Here is a 17,426-nt window from a genome sequence, read left to right on the forward strand (position 1 = left end):
GGCTTCAAACAGTCATTGGCATTGAGCAGTGCATGATGTTGAGGGATCCTTTATCGTGCCAGTTTAACTCCTGCAAGTGACATATGGGCCGGACATTGGTTTTTAATCTGAAGGACCCGCAACATTCACTTCAAAAGCAGAGCAGCTAGATAGTGAAGTAACAAATTGATATTGCATCGTACATGTCAAATTGATTAATATATTTTCCAATGATAAAAAATATCATGATCTGAGTTGTGTCAACATTAATTGAGCATACATACAGTAATATGTCAATCAAACATATATAATACCAAAACTTTTCCTCTGCTTTAAAGGGCTTGGAACCTTCTGCTTGAAGAAACATGCAAATATCCTAATTAAGGTAACCAACATGTTACTTCAAGCAGGCAGCATTAAAAGTTTTTTGTCTTTTTTTGGTTTGCTCCTTTAAAATTTATATTTACAGTTGAACTTTGGTATCTCAAATAGATGGTTTTCCTTTGACATTTTGCCTAGAAGTTATTCTGCTTAGCCGCCATCCTGTAGGGCAGAGCAGTGAATTTTCCTCTTTGAGCAACCAAGTGGCCATGGGGAATAACTCTTGCTTAAATTATCTCAGTGGAAATTTGGAAAACCATATTCTATACCATGGATATGTCGAAGTGATTTGGAATTCCCAACCACATATTCTTTAAGTATTAAAAATTTTAACCTTTGAGATCGAATCTTCAGATATCTCGAAGTTTTTTCTCAGTCCCATCAGGTTCGAGATAACGAAGTTTGACTGTATGTATATATATACATAATCACAATTTAACATGTTCATGCAAATCCACACCTTCAAATGCAAATCTTGATTTACATGAAAATTTATCAATTATAGTACTTGGAATTCATATTTACTATAGTCACATCAGTATATAAATAAATACATTTAAGGTCAAGATCTAGTAAATGATTTCTGATTACATCTCATGACGTTATGATCTTTGTGACGTCATTGCTGTTTCCCGCAAAAATTGATTGCCAAATTATCGGGAAATTCTATATCTCCGAAAAATTACGTCACATTTACATTCGTGACGTAAAAATCATGGTGCTTTATTAAAATATGGATTCTAAAATTGTTCGCGACAAAAAGGGTCGATTTACATCGACAGGAAAATTTCAAAGATATGAAAAATTTATCGAAAAATTTAGAATTCCTAGTTTTGAGAATGAAGAGGAGATTTGTGACGACTGGGGAGACGGGCGAAGAATAGTGGAACTGAAATATCTATCAGAGCAGTTAAAATCATGCCCGAACTGTTCAACGCCACTTCATCTTCATTTTTGCAAGAAAGAACGCATGTACGGTTTGGGGAGTATTTTGTACATTGAATGCGAGATGTGTAAAAATGAAGTTAAGATATATACTGGAAAGCAACATCGATCAAATGGCACCGTCAAGGGAATGAAAATATGGGACGTAAATACAAAGTGTGGCCTAGGTTTGTACAATTAAAAAAAAGTATTGATATCTTATTTGAAATTTGATTAATAAGATATCTCTATTGTGTCAAGAAGGATAAATTTTTTTAAAAAAGCAAATTATTTATTACATTTAATGTTTGAGATGAATACCCGTATAGTAAACTTGATAAATAATACTAGAATTAAAAAAAATGAAATTAATTTAAAAACATTTTAGCTATGGATCATGCTGGACTAGGACCTTATCAAGTTTCAAATTTTCTAACCGCTCTAAATTTGCCTTCCATTCACCCAAGCACGTTGCGGGCTAGAGAAAATGAGATTGGCGCAACACTGCGAAATTATACACAGGAATCGTGCGATGAAGCTTTATTAAAGGAAGCAAACTTGACATCGTATGTACATGTATTCATTGGAATAAAATGATTAATATGGAGTTCTAATTTTTATATAAAGATATAAAATGATTTAGTTCTTTCGTTTATTATAAAATAAAAATGGAGAAAAAATAGTTTAGGCAACTGAACATCCCCCCCACTTTTTTTTTTTTTTTTTTAGAAGAAATTGATTTTTATAAAAATTGGATGAAATAAAATTGTACAGAAACTCACAATTTAAATTTTAGTAAGTCAGGAGAAGATCATGAAGATGAGGACGATACAAGTCCGATAAATATTTCCTTCGATGCTGCGTGGCAGAAACGTGGAAGCGGAAGGTCGTACAATAGTCATTCAGGTACTTACTAATTAGATTTCAGATTTAAAACCTCCCAAAAATTATCAAATAAACACCTAAGGACAATTTCAATTAAAATATTTCATTTATATATTTTTATTGATTTTTTTTTTTTGGCATTGAAGCAACTGCTACGATGATCGGTATGGAAACAGGTAAAATCGTCGCATTTGACCTCAAAACCACGGACTGCAGAAAATGTTTATTTACCCAAACTGATGATCATGATTGCAATAAAAATTTCAACGGCAGCTCAAAAGCAATGGAATCTGCATTAGCTATTGATATGGCTCAATCTTTGAAAGACAAAGGTTTTAACATTTCGAAAATTACTATGGATGACGATTCAACTACAATTTCAAGGATGAAAAAAACTGTAGATCCTAATATAGCAAAAATAAGTGACAAAAATCATGTTCGCAAAAATATTTCAAATGCGCTTTATAAACTTCAAGAAAAGCACAAATCGTTATCTACAAAAACGATCAATTATTTGCTCAAAGATGTTTCATACGCAATTTCCCAAAATAAAGGTAATCCAGAGGGTTTGCAGAGTAACATCAGAGCAATTATTCCACATTCCTTTGGCGATCACTCCCTTTGCGACTCTCATTGGTGTGGATACTTAAAAGACTCATCAAATTATAAACACAGATCTTTGCCCTATGGAAAAGATCTCGTAGGTGATGACTTGAAGAGAGACTTACAAGAAATGTTTTGCCATTATTCAGAAAATTCTCAGAAAATGGCAAACTTGGGCAGCACTCAAGCTAACGAATCTATGAATTTTCTTATAAGTACTAAGGCCCCAAAAGCTAAACATTTTGGTGGGTCTTCTTCTCTCGGACACAGACTGGCAGCAGCAGTATCACAGAAAAACTGCGGTCGAAAATACATCAGTCAGGTACAGAAGTGCTTGCCCCTTGGGTTGTTAAGTTTATTTAAAAAAATGAATTATTAATTGTAATATTTTAAGTTTTAAAAATTTTATAAAACTCGAAAAGAAGAAAAATAATTACTTCCGTATCCAAATTACAAAAACATTTGATATTGTATTATTATTTATTTTATTAGCATAAAATTCATAATATACAAAAGCATGAAATACCTCTTAAAATAGGTTCATAATCGTCACGGCTTATCGCCCGGGAACTTCACAATCAGGCACAACGATAAAATGGATAAGAAAAGAAAGGCAGAAAAAAATCGAGAACAAACAAAGGGCGCAAAGAGACGCCGACTGGTAAAAAAATCTGTCCAAGCGAAATGTACAAAAACCAAAGAAATACGGGAGGGTGTACAATATTCAACATCGGTAGACCTAGTTGCAGATACATGTACCGATTCAATACAGACAATTCCTGACAAGATGGAACCACCAACTCAAACATGCATTGGCTTAGAATCTGCCAAGAATTCGGAAGTGGTGGTTTTTGATCTGGAGACCACAGGATTCGGTAAAGCTGTATACATGAATTAAATATAATTACACCCCCCCCCCAACACACACACAAATCTCTAAGAAATTATATGCTCGCCCCTCTTAAGTCGTTGCCTCGTTTTTATTTATTTATTTACTCATTTTTTTTGGTATGTCGGCAAGTATATTATTTCATGAATTCAATATGAAAAGAAGACATTGCACATTGGTATATCGATTTCAAATCTCCGTTTATTTTTAGAGTTGTCTCCCGTTTGTCTTAAATGTGTCTTTATTAAATGTGGAAAATTCAGGAAAACCGCGAGAAAAGCAGTTGGGGGATATGAGTTTTTAGGGGAAACGAGCAAAAAAAAAACAGTATAATTATTTTACATTCAACAAAGCATTATAAAAATTTACGGGATGTTTTTGCGTTTAACAGGAAAACTTTAAACAGATTGCTATGGCGAACATAATTTCGGTTTATTTGATACTTACAGACCAGCTTTTTTTTTTTTTAAAAAAGAACCAATGTCAATTTAATATAGCAAATCCAAATTTAAACTTTTTACGATTTTACTTCCATAAATCATTTACATTGTGACAAATGATTTCAGGTGTGAGCACATGTATTTTGTAGAGAAGAATTTGTAAATATTGAGAGAATAGATGCAAATTATATTCCATATTGAAGTAAAATTATTGTAAGAATTTTATATAAAAATGAAACGTTTTTATTTCAAAATTTAAAAAAATGCCCATCCGCCTCGAATTAATTTTTGTAGCAATTTAGGAAGAGAATCTAAAGTTTGAATTGATCTGGCCTTACTGTTTGGTTAAGCTTCTTCTTCACAGTCAAGGACTACTACCCCCTCCCCTTTTATATTGTATTTTGGAAATATTTTGGAAATCTAGTGACAATATATTTCAAAATTATATGTACTTTTTTTTCAGGATATGATTCAGAGATCACCCAAATATCCGCAGTACATGGAGAAAGACAGTTTAATAAATACATTTTACCACAGAAACAAATTTCTGTCGCTGCGTCAAAGGTCACTAAAATTGTAAAACACGGAAAAAATCTGTATTACGATGGAGAAATCGTAGATACAGACAATTTAGAGGACACTTTATCTGAATTTTTACAGTGGTTACCCGAAAAATCCTTGCTCTTTGCGCACAACGGAAAAAATTTTGATTCGAAAGTTTTGATGCAAACTTTGTTTTCAATGAAGGATTATCAAACTTCTATGATCTGTTTGAGGGAAAGGGTTGTTGGATTTGTAGATACCCTCCCATACTTCAGAAAAAAATATCCCGAATATGAAAATCATACCCAACAGAGCCTATCCAAGATAATTCTACAGAGAGACTACGATGCACACAACGCTTTGAGTGATGTACTTGTTCTCCAGGAGCTCATATGTAATGAAAACACACCACTCGAGCAATTCCTATCATTTTCTTTCCCGTTATCGTATGTGGAGGAAAGTTTAACATACTTTCATAGGAAGAAACAATGCTTGGCGACGTTATCACCATTATCCAGTGTAACAAGCAAATCAATGCAAGAAAAAATCGCTGGGTCAGGGTTGACTCTTGAGGATTTGATCAAAGCAAATAAACGTGGGGGATCAGATGGAGTCGCGTTGCTCCTCTCGGAAAAAGGACAGAACGGAAAACCCAGAGTTACTAATAGAATTCAAATATTAGAAAAGATTACGCAAAAAATAAATTTGTTGTCAGCCAAATGAATATATATATGAAAACTTCTACAAAGTGTTCTCGTTTTTTAATTAAAAAATGCAAACATTTAAATCGTAATCGGTAATGAACTTCATTTTAAACGTACATGTACGGTATCTGTGCATTGACGTAACGTCAAATTATAACTATACGCGGCGTAAATCTTGACGTCGAAAATACGTTGTGAATTGAGGCGTTTTGAACAGTTTTAAACATAGATATCTCAAAAAGTAACCCGGATACCTATGTTGAGTTTAACCTTGAAATAAAGTAAATTGATAAGTCTTCATTGTGTTCGTTTTTTGGAAAGTTGTAGGCTTTCTGGAATTGTTTAATTCAGACAAGAATGAAAAAACTTATGTTTTAGAAATGAATTTCTTACGTTATTTATAGACCAAATGTGATATAATGGCCATCGCTTGATGGCGATTTTCTAAAAAACGAGACCCGATTGACCCTTTTTGATTTTAATCAGTCTATAGAGGGAACAATAATGTATCTATACGCAAAGTTTTAAAAATCTGTAGGCACCTGCCATTTACTAGATCTTGACCTATGTTAATAATCAGAATCAATTAATGATACAAATTAATATTACATACTGGTACAGTAGCTGATCATGACAGAATTTGTATATTCCAGAATACATGTACCACTTTATTATTAAACAATTATTACATCTGCAGTATATATAATTTATTAGGTCACCTGAGGTGACCTATTACTATTCGTATTCGTCCGCCGTCTTGCGTTGTGCGTTAACATTTGAACATTTTCAGCTTCTTCTCTGCAACCACTGAACCAATTTCAACCAAATTTGGCACAAAGCATTCATGGGTGAAGGGGAACAAAAATTATGAATTTCATGGTCCCTGCCCCCCTTGGGCCTGAGGGGTGGGGCCAAAACCATTAAAATAAATGCAATCTTTAAAAATCTTCTTCTTTACTCCTGGACACCAAGTAGTCAAACTGTTTGCATGATTGTAATCAACATTGAGTCCTCTACTAAAATTATGAAATTCATGGCCCTGGGGTCAGGGGTTCTAGTGCTAGGGCGGGGCTAAATAAGTATATAGTGAAAATGCATTATTTCTTTCAAAATCTTCTTCTCTGCTCCTGGGTTTTAAATAAACCAACTAAGTACATAGTTATAATGAGCAAGAGTGCCTCTACCAAAATTATGAATTTTATGGCCCCAGGGTCAGGGGCTGGTGTTAGTGCGGGGCTCTATTGATTATATAGTGAAAATACATGAATTCTTTGAAAATCTTCTTCTCTGCTCCTGGGTAATAAATAGACTAACTAAGTGCATAGTTATGATAAGCATGAGTGCCTCTACCAAAATTGTGAATTTTATGGCCCCAGGGTCAGGGGCTGGTGTTAGGGCGGGGCTCTATTGATTATATAGTGAAAATACATGAATTCTTTGAAAATCTTCTTCTCTGCTCCTAGGTATTAAATAAACTAACTAAGTGCATAGTTATGATGAGCAAGAGTGCCTCTTCCAAAATTATGAATTTTATGGCCCCAGGGTCAGGGTCTCTGGTGTTAGGGTGGGGCTCTATTGATTATATAGTGAAAATACATGAATTCTTAGAAAATCTTCTTCTCTGCTCCTGGGTATTAAGCAGATGAACTACCAATATAGTTATGAGCAAGGACCCTAATCTTCCAGAATTGTGAATTTCAAGGCCCCAGGGTCAGGGGTACCATAGAGGGGGGCTGTACTTATATACTGAAAATGAATGAATTGTTTGAAGTCTTGGTATTAATCAAATATTTTTGAAAAGCAAGGATGCCTTTTCAAAAATTGTGCAATGTGTGGATCTAGGCCTAAGGGTCAGGGGTTCATGTGTGATAGGGGCACTACTAATTATTGCTGAATATTACTGATTAGTTGAAATGCATTTTTTGTTCCCCTACCCTGCCTATGGGTATTAAGTGACCAAACTAATCAACTTCTTAATGTATAGTTATGATGATCAATGGTACCTCTTTCAAAATGCTATAGTATCTGGCTTAAAACATGAATCAAATTTAATCACTGGAAAGTTGTTGCATAATGCTCAGGTGACCTATAAGGCCCATGGGCCTCTTGTTTTAAAAGGATTTAATTATTTTAAAAAGACAAAGCAGCCTCCAACTAGTCCCTTTTAGAAACCCATGTGTCTGAGTGGTCAACCCCAAACCCTCTTATAACTAAGACACCCTGCTCTAAAAAAAAATGTTTTGGATGTGTGCTTCATAGATCTGGCTTTCTGCATTTTCATCTTTCTTTGTCTTTCTCCACATATGATCACAAGGATAGTGCCTATACTTTTATTTTCTATCAATGAATGAGAAAGGTTATAATTAAACAATAAGACCAATAAAGTAAAATGAATGAAGAACAGTTTCACAGAAAAGCATACCTACAGGTAACTTGTTTCCAGACCTGAGACCTGAGAGCTCCATCAAAGCCGAAGCACACCATCATGACTTCATCCTAGTCTCCAACTGGGTACACTATCACCAAATCATCAAAGCACATATACTATAAACAGAAGTTAACATACTTCAGCATCTGTGCAAGTATAGAAAAAAAAATAAAATAAGAACCGTTGTATCTGAAATATTAAATAGCTCTAAGAGGATATTTTTTTTGCTGAGGATCATTGATTATATTAGATACCTGATCAGTGACACTTATCCATTGTGGCAAGTCTTGCTGTTGGTAAGGACAATGTCCAATAGTCTGGTCTTCTCCACTTGTTTCCTTCAATTTCTCCCTAATTGTGGCTATACTAATTTCCACATCTTGGAGAGTCAACAACATCAATCTTGTCATTTCCAGGTTTTCAATTCATGTCTAGCTGTAGCTGCTCGTTTCCAAAATTTAGAGGGTCATCATTAATCTGACAGTCATGTTTTCCAGTTAATTCCTCCAATTCCTGTTTGGTTGTGACTGCCTATTCCTGTATCACAGGTCAATGTCTATTAGTCTTGCCATTTTCCAGGTTTTTCCACCAATTTTTATGTGATTGTAGCTGCCCATTTCTACATATTGGTGTCCAAAACCCATCATCTTTGCATTTTAAACCAGTTGTTTCTACCAATTCCTGTTAAACTACAAATTATCTTTTTTGCAATGTTGAATAAAAACTTCATCATCACTATGCATCCTTTGAAGTGTCTTCTTCAACCTGTCGTATGCAAAAGTCATTTTTCAAACATTGCCATTTATTTTACTGACAGCGTTAAAAAAGAGTGCAAATTGACATCCTCACAGTGCCAGGGCGTCCTGATTCAGTTGCTGTTGAACCCCTGGCAATTATTTCATTCAATATATCGTGGGCTGTCTGTAGCAACGTCTTTTGGAAAAATTACAAATCTTGATTGCTCTCAATTTTCCGAAAGGAGTCGCTACAGACAGGTCCCTTAATTATTGTAACTTAATTTAATTAAATAATTATATGTCTTTTGTATTTCTCAACCAATCATATTAAGCCATTCTATGATAAACAACTTTTTGAATCCTTTTTGTTAACATTATCTGTTTTATTTTCATACTCCCTAATTAAATTAAGGTACAATAATTAAGGGACAAGTTACCGATTTTATGATGTCTTGTTATTCCACTCACCTCACCTTGGATGAATACTTGCCGAATATCTTTTTCTTAATTTTTCTTAAAAAATAAGAAATTATCAACATTTAATATCTGTTCAAAATTCTTGAAGATGTGCTGTGAAATCACTAATTTTTGTGGGGTTTTTAATTTTCGTTGTTTTCGAGGCGTGGAGAGGCCCAGGAATTTATGATCACCACGAAATATAAAATTACATATGCATTACTATGGTACTTAACATTCTCCAACCAAGAAATCAAGTCCCTACGAACCAAAATTTTTTTTCCTCAAACCTTAAAAATTTGACCCCATATAAAATACATGCACGTGATTTTACAGTATGCTGATTTATTTGTCCAAGAACATATGATAGTTTTACCTACATGTATATATTCCTCTGTACATTTTGATCCCCCATTGTGGCCCCACCCTACCCCCAGGGGTCATGATTTGAACAAACTTAAATCTACACTACCTGAGGATGCTTCCATATAAATATCACCAGTCATGACATTGTTCTTTAGTTTTTTTTCTATATATTCCAATGTAAAACATCGATTGTCCATTGTGGCACTAACCTACCTCAGGGGTGCATGATTTAAATAAACTGGAATCTTAACTACCCAAGAATGATTCCATATCAGTGTGAATTATTGTGGATTTGTTTTTCTTGAGAATATTTTTTTTTTTTAAAAAAAGTATGTGTCCTTTATATTCTTTTTTTTTTTTTTGATCCCTCATTGAAGCCTCATCCTATCCCTGTGGTCTTGATTTGAATAAATTTCAATGTACACTATCTGAGTGTCTTCTTTCCTGTCCCAGTAGTTCTTGAGAAGATTTTTAAAAGATATTAATTTTTCACTTATTTGTAATAATCTCCCCTTGAATAAGGGTGTGGGCCTTTATTTGAATAAACTTAAATCCCATTTACTCAAGAGTACTCTGTGTCAAGTATGGATGTTCTGAAGAAGATAATTAAACTGTGAGTTTACAACAAAGATGAAGACGATTCACTTCTATTTTCATAGGCATAAATAGCCAGCACTTATATCAATTGAGTTTCCTACTACATCGGGCTTGTGATCAGTTTTCTCATCTAGATGATGAGCCAGCCAAGGCTTTCAAGATTCGTCTTCCCAAGCGCCCTTGCGAACTTAGCCTGGGACGGAAAGGTGCCCAGTATCCATCTGCTTCCACGTGGAGGCATCGCATAGGACTTGTTGTGGAGAGGCTTTGTACTGGCAGGGGAAGACATAAAAATTCCTCCCTTTTCGCATTGCTGCTAGCCAGCGGTGAAGGCTGAAAGCGAGAGGTGACAAGCACACAGACACTAACACCAACACACTAGACGCGTCACACAACATTAAGCAGACTGTTAGTAGTTTTAGTATTGTTAGGATGATTTGTTACTGGTTGGTTACGATGATTTGTTGGTAGTTTGTTACGATGATTTGTTTGAAGTTTGTTAGAGTTATTTGTTATTAGTTTGTTAAAGTTATTAGATCCCAGCCCCCTCCAACGATGAAGAACCAGCTATCTCCAAGTCCACCATTTCCAACGATGAAATCCCGGCAAAGACAGAACAGAGAAGAGTCATAAGACAAATGAAAACAACAGAATAGAAAACAAAACAAAAACAACTATTTAAAAAGAGGTGCTGAGAGTGAGGGAGGGGAGGGAAATGTTAGTACTTAGTAGGAGTGCCAAAATAACAATGAAATGATCTTACCTTGACTTTTTCTTAATGACTAAGAAATACCTCCATTCCAGCGCTGTTGGCATGCTGTTCCAATCCAATATGCCCAGCCCCCTCCAAATCCTCCAACGACGAAGAACCAGCTACCTCCAAGTCCACCATTTCCAACGATGAAGTCCCGGCAAAGAGAGAAGAGAGAAGATTAGACAAATAAAAAACAACAGAATAATAGAAAAAAAAACAACTATTACAGAAGAGGTGCTGAGAGTGGGGAAGGGGAGGGAAATGTTAGTACTTAGAAGGAGTGCCAAAATAATAATGAAACGATCTTACCTTGACTTTTTCTTAATGACTAAGAAATACCTCTATTCCAGCGTTGTTGGCATGCTGTTCCAATCCAATATGCCCAGCCCCCTCCAAATCCTCCAACGATGAAGAACCAGCCACCTCCAAGTCCACCATTTCCAACGATGAAGTCCCGGCAAAGAGAGAACAGAGAAGGTTAGACAAATAAAAAACAACAGAATAATAGAAAAAAAAACAACTATTACAGAAGAGGTGCTGAGAGTGGGGGAGAGGAGGGAAATGTTAGTACTTAGTAGGAGTGCCAAAATAATAATGAAACGGTCTTACCTTGACTTTTTCTTAATGACTAAGAAATACCTGCATTCCAGCGTTGTTGGCATGCTGTTCCAATCCAATATGCCCAGCACCCTCCAAATCCTCCAACGATGAAGAACCAGCCACCTCCAAGTCCACCATTTCCAACGATGAAGTCCCGGCAAAGAGAGAACAGAGAAGATTAGACAAATAAAAAACAACAGAATAAAAAAACAAAACAAAAACAACTATTACAGAAGAGGTGCTGAGAGTGGGGGAGGGGAGGGAAATGTTAGTACTTAGTAGAAGTGCCAAAATAATAATGAAACGATCTTACCTTGACTTTTTCTTAATGACTAAGAAATACCTCCATTCCAGCGTTGTTGGCATGCTGTTCCAATCCAATATGCCCAGCCCCCTCCAAATCCTCCAACGACGAAGAACCAGCTACCTCCAAGTCCACCATTTCCAACGATGAAGTCCCAGCAAAGAGAGAGCAGAGAAGATTAGACAAATGAAAAAACAACAGAATAAAAAAACAAAACAAAAACAACTATTACAGAAGAGGTGCTGAGAGTGGGGGAGGGGAGGGAAATCTTAGTACTAAGGAGAAGTGCCAAAATAATAATGAAACGATCTTACCTTGACTTTTTCTTAATGACTATGATATACCTCCATTCCAGCGTTGTTGGCATGCTGTTCCAATCCAATATGCCCAGCCCCTCCAAATCCTCCAACAATGAAAGAGCCATCTGCCTCCAAGTCCTTATTCCACCATTTCCAACAATGAAGTCCCGGCAAAGAGAGAACAGAGAAGATTAGACAAATAAAAAACAACAGAATTTAAAAAAACAACTATTACAAAAGAGATGCTGAGAGTGGGGGAGGGGAAGGAAATGTTAGTACTTAGTAGGAGTGCCAAAATAATAATGAAACAATCTTACCTTGACTTTTTCTTAATGACTAAGAAATACCTCCATTCCAGCGTTGTTGGCATGCTGTGAAAATCCAATATGCCTAGCCCCCTCCAAATCCTCCAACCATGAAAGAGCCAGCTGCCTCCAAGTCCTTATTCCACCATTTCCAACGATGAAGTCCCGGCAAAGAGAGAACAGAGAAGATTAGACAAATAAAAAACAACAGAATAAAAAAAACAAAAACAACTATTACAAAAGAGGTGCTGAGAGTGGGGGAGGGGAGGGATATGTAAGTACTTAGTAGGAGTGCCAAAATAATAATGAAACGATCTTACCTTGACTTTTTCTTAATGACTAAGAAATACCTCCATTCCAGCGTTGTTGGCATGCTGTTCCAATCCAATATGCCCAGCCCCCTCCAAATCCTCCAACGATGAAAGAGCTAGCTGCCTCCAAGTCCTTATTCCTCCATTTCCAACGATGAAGTCCCGGCAAAGAGAGAGCAGAGATGATTAGACAAATAAAAAACAACAGAATAAAAAAAAACTATTACAGAAGAGGTGCTGAGAGTGGGGGAGGGGAAAGAAATGTTAGTACTTAGTAGGAGTGCCAAAATAACAATGAAATGATCTTACCTTGACTTTTTCTTAATGACTAAGAAATACCTCCATTCCAGCGTTGTTGGCATGCTGTTCCAATCCAATATGCCCAGCCCCCTCCAAATCCTCCAACGATGAAAGAGCTAGCTGCCTTCAAGTCCTTATTCCTCCATTTCCAATGATGAAGTCCCGGCAAAGAGAGAACAGAGAAGATTAGACAAATAAAATACAACAGAATAAAAAAAAAAACTATTACAGAAGAGGTGCTTAGAGTGGGGGAGGGGAAGGAAATGTTAGTACTTAGTAGGAGTGCCAAAATAACAATGAAATGATCTTACCTTGACTTTTTCTTAATGACTAAGAAATACCTCCATTCCAGCATTGTTGGCATGCTGTTCCAATCCAATATGCCCAGCCCCTCCAAATCCTTCAACGATGAAAGAGGCAGCCGCCTCCAAGTTCTAATTTTACTATCTCCAAAGATTAATTCCTGGCAAAGAGAGAATATTTCAAATATTAGGAAGAAAATAGCAAATAAATTATTCTTTATTAGAGGCCAGCTAATATTTGACTTTATTCAATGTTTACCACATTATCCTGTTGATATCACTCATCGAATATTTTATTTCGTTATCCAATAGTTTTGAAGTCACAATGGGTTTGCAGAGAGTGATGATTAAGTAAAATGAAGTAGATTCCATCTATGTTTTAAAAAACAGGGTAAAACATGGATTGTTATGTATAAAACATATCAATATCATTAAATTTTAGTCAGCGGTATAGGAGGAGTTTCAGGTAAGAGATGTGTACCCTTCAATATTATAGAAAGAATAAGTCTCATTATATTTCATTTAGTGGCATAGGAGGAGACGCAGATAAGAAATGGGGAACCCAAAAGCATAACAGATGGACATACAAACGGATGGACAGACATCCTGATTACTGTAAATCACTTTTTATTCGCGAGAACTTTATTTTCGCATAATTACGCGATACAGTGTGCTCGCGAAAATTTAATTCTCGCGTATAATAGTATTCCTTAAGATTATATAGGGCAATAACCACAATTCGTGAAAATTTTGTCTCGCTAATCAAGAGTCAATGACTATCTCGCGAAAATAAGGTGTCGCAAAAATTTAGTGATCTACAGTACTATGTACCCACCTGCTTTTAAAGTGGGGGTATAACAAAGGAGAAGAATTATATTATAGTAACATCTGTATATTGAACTGTAGGTGGAGAAGCATTTTGAAAGTATTCCACAACTAGAAATATGTCCATAGGACATGAATGCCCCGCCAAGGATATATTAGTAAAACAACATGAAAATTTGTATAAAATTTGATCAGTTTGGTTCAGGTAGGGCTTATAGTTACTAGGGAATAAAAATGTAGGTCAAATCCAGCATCCGAAGCAAGTCTGGTAGTGTCCATCCCTAGATGCATCATCCATGCAAGTTTGGTTCAGGTAGGGCTTACAGTTACTTGGGAATGAAAATATAGGTCAGATCCAGCATCCGAAACAAGTCTGGTTAGTGTCCATTCCTAGATGCATCATCCATGCAAGTTTGGTTCAGGTAGGACTTATAGTTACTTGGAAATGAAAATATAGATCAGATCCAGCATCCGAAGCAAGTCTGGTAGTGTCCATCCCTAGATGCATCATCCATGCAAGTTTGGTTCAGGTAGGGCTTATACTTACTTGGGAATGAAAATATAGGTCAGATCCAGCATCCGAAGCAAGTCTGGTAGTTTGCATCCCTAGACGCTCATCCATGCAAGTTTGGTTCAGGCAGGGCTTATATTTACTTGGGAATGAAAATATAGGTCAGATCCAGCATCCGAAGCAAGTCTGGTAGTGTCCATCCCAAGATGCATCATCCATGCAAGTTTGGTTCAGGCAGGGCTTATATTTACTTGGGAATGAAAATATAGGTCAGATCCAGCATCCGAAGCAAGTCTGGTAGTGTCCATCCCAAGATGCATCATCCGTGCAAGTTTGGTTCAGGAAGGACTTATAGTTACTTGGGAATGAAAATATAGGTCAGATCCAGCATCCGAAGCAAGTCTGGTAGTGTGCATCCCTAGATGCATCATCCATACAAGTTTGGTTCAGGTAGGACTTATAGTTACTTGGGAATGAAAATATAGGTCAGATCCAGCATCCGAAGCAAGGCCGGTAGTGTCCATCCCTAGATGCATCATCCATGCAAGTTAGGTTCAGGTCTGAACTTATAGTTACTTGGGAATGAAAATATAGGTCAGATCCAGCATCCGGAGCAAGTCTGGTAGTGTCCATCCCTAGATGCATCATCCATGCAAGTTTGGTTCAGGCAGGGCTTATAGTTACTTGGGAATGAAAATATAGGTCAGATCCAGCATCCGAAGCAAGTCTGGTAGTGTCCATCCCAAGATGCATCATCCATGCAAGTTTGGTTCAGGTAGGGCTTATATTTACTTGGGAATGAAAATATAGGTCAGATCCAGCATCCGAAGCAAGTCTGGTAGTGTCCATCCCTAGATGCATCATCCGTGCAAGTTTGGTTCAGGTAGGACTTATAGTTACTTGGGAATGAAAATGTAGGTCAGATCTAGCATCTGAAGCAAGTCTGGTAGTGTCCATCCTTAGATGCATCATCCATGCACGTTTGGTCCAAGTTGGGCTTATAGTTACTTAGGAATGGACCTGCTCCAAAAACTTTAATCTGGTCACTCATCTGGAAAATGTAGGTCAGATCCAGCATCCGAAGCAAGTCTGGTAGTGTTCATCCCTAGATGCATCATCCGTGCAAGTTTGTATCCACTTGTGAAGTTTGATAACACCATCTTGAATGGTATGTTAAAAACTGAGCTAAACACTAATTTAAGAAAAGTGAGGTCAAGGTCAAAGGAAAGGTCAAGGTAAAAAAAATGTTGATGCAGTTGCATAGCTCTCATCAGTATCTATCAGCATATGAAGTTTGATGAAAACATCTTGGATAGTTTCTTTGAAACTTAGCTTTGAACAGAGCTAAACGCAAAGTGTGACGGAAGGACGGAAGACGGACATGACAAACACTATATGCCCCGGCCATATTCATGGCGGAGCATAAAAATTTCTATAATTTTCCCTATTCCTATGGAAAACTTAAATTGATCCCGCATCGTGGTCCCACCTTACCTTGGGGTCATGATTTGAACACACTTGAATATACATTATCTGAAGCTGCTTCCATATTAATATGAATGATCATCACATTGCTGTTCTTGAGAAGAAGATTTTTGAAGATTTTTTCATATGTGATTCCAATGTAAAACTTTGATCCCCCTCTGTGGCCTCACCCTACCCCCAGGTTCATGATTTGAACACTGTTGAATCTACACTACTTAATCATGTCCTAATTGTTCTTAAGATGATTTTTTTGAAGATTTTTTCCCATATATTAAATCCTATTTAAAAATGTTATCCCTTATTGTGGCCCACCCGACCCTCAAGGGTCATGATCTGAAAAAAAATGAATCACATTTTGTAAAGAAGGAGTCATTCCATATTTGGGCGGAGTGGTTTTTAAGAAAAAGATTTTTCAAAGATACCACCAAATTTTTAATAATTCTTAATTATCTCCCTTGAATGAGAATATGGCCCTTTATTTGAAAAATTTGAATCCCTTTTACCTAAGGATGCTTTTACTTTAACCTGGTCAATCATCTGGAAAATGTAGGTCACATCCAGCATCCGTAGCAAGTCTGGTAGTGTCCATCCCTAGATGCATCATCCATGCAAGTTTGGTCCAGGTAGGCTATAGTTACTTGGGAATGGACCTGCTCCTAAAACTTTAACCGGGACGCCGACGCTAACGCCGGGGGTATAGCATAAGCTCATCTCGACTTCGTCGAGGTGAACTAAAAATGAATCTACATTTTGTAAAGAGGGAGTCGTTCCATTACTTCCATATAAGTTTCAACATTTTGGGCCGAGTGGTTTTTAAGAAAAAGATTTTTCAAAGATACCACCAAATTTTTACTAATTGTTAATTATCTCCCTTGAATGAGAATATGGCCCTTTATTTGAAAAATTGGAATCCCGTTTACCTAAAGATGCTTTTTAGAAAATTTGGTTGAAATTGGTCTAGTAATTCCAAAGAAGATATTGAAAATGTGAAAAGTTTACAAATTTGGATAGAAGGACAATGGACACAATGTGATCAAGAAAGCTAACTTGCTAGCTTTCAATCAAATTTATACAAGTTTTTTGGCTACAATGGGTAATTGGTTACTTCTTGAAAATTTTCGGTGCTCTATTTTGGTTCGAAAGAGAGTGAAGTATATGTTATTCATACTTATTCATGCCTTACTGCACATATGGTGAACAGTTACTCATCTTTTCATTAAGGACACACGAGACCTTCCTCAATTACAGATAAATTTCCATAAAACTTCATGCTTGAACTATTTGCATATAAACCTGTTCATGCCCAAAAAATTGGGGTATGTCACCAGGCTATTTATAGAGTTAGAATAAATTGGATAATCCTTATTATAACATGCAAAAAAAGTATTGAATGCTATTTATAAAGTCATAAGTAGATATTTTCCATTGAAACTGTATATCCAGATGGTAAAGTATGATAAAAAATGAAATTTATTTTTTGAAAACCATGTTTCCAGGC

General features: G+C 36.3%; 1 protein-coding gene across 1 annotated transcript; it reads left to right on the forward strand.

Moving 5' to 3' along the window:
- The first annotated feature begins 946 nt into the window (after positions 1–946).
- On the forward strand, positions 947–3,670 carry LOC134283204 (uncharacterized). The gene is made up of 5 exons (XM_062765653.1): positions 947–1,472; positions 1,673–1,850; positions 2,081–2,190; positions 2,316–3,094; positions 3,311–3,670. Exons 1-5 carry the CDS (start codon positions 1,094–1,096, stop codon positions 3,668–3,670), a joined length of 1,806 nt encoding a protein of 601 aa, XP_062621637.1. The 5' UTR covers positions 947–1,093.
- Positions 3,671–17,426: the final 13,756 nt, after the last annotated feature.

This window comes from Saccostrea cucullata, unplaced genomic scaffold (genome assembly GCF_032062105.1).
Source record: "Saccostrea cucullata isolate Sc308-1 unplaced genomic scaffold, CSIRO_AGI_Scuc_v1 ctg1429, whole genome shotgun sequence".
Taxonomy (NCBI): Eukaryota; Metazoa; Mollusca; class Bivalvia; order Ostreida; family Ostreidae; genus Saccostrea; species Saccostrea cuccullata.

Bases quoted from the DNA above. Each gene is read 5' to 3' on its own strand.
- LOC134283204 (XM_062765653.1), top strand. From the start codon at position 1,094: ATGGATTCTAAAATTGTTCGCGACAAAAAGGGTCGATTTACATCGACA. The intron at 1,473-1,672 runs GTTTGTACAATT...AAAACATTTTAG, and splicing joins AAATACAAAGTGTGGCCTAG to CTATGGATCATGCTGGACTA. The intron at 3,095-3,310 runs GTACAGAAGTGC...CTCTTAAAATAG, and splicing joins GTCGAAAATACATCAGTCAG to GTTCATAATCGTCACGGCTT.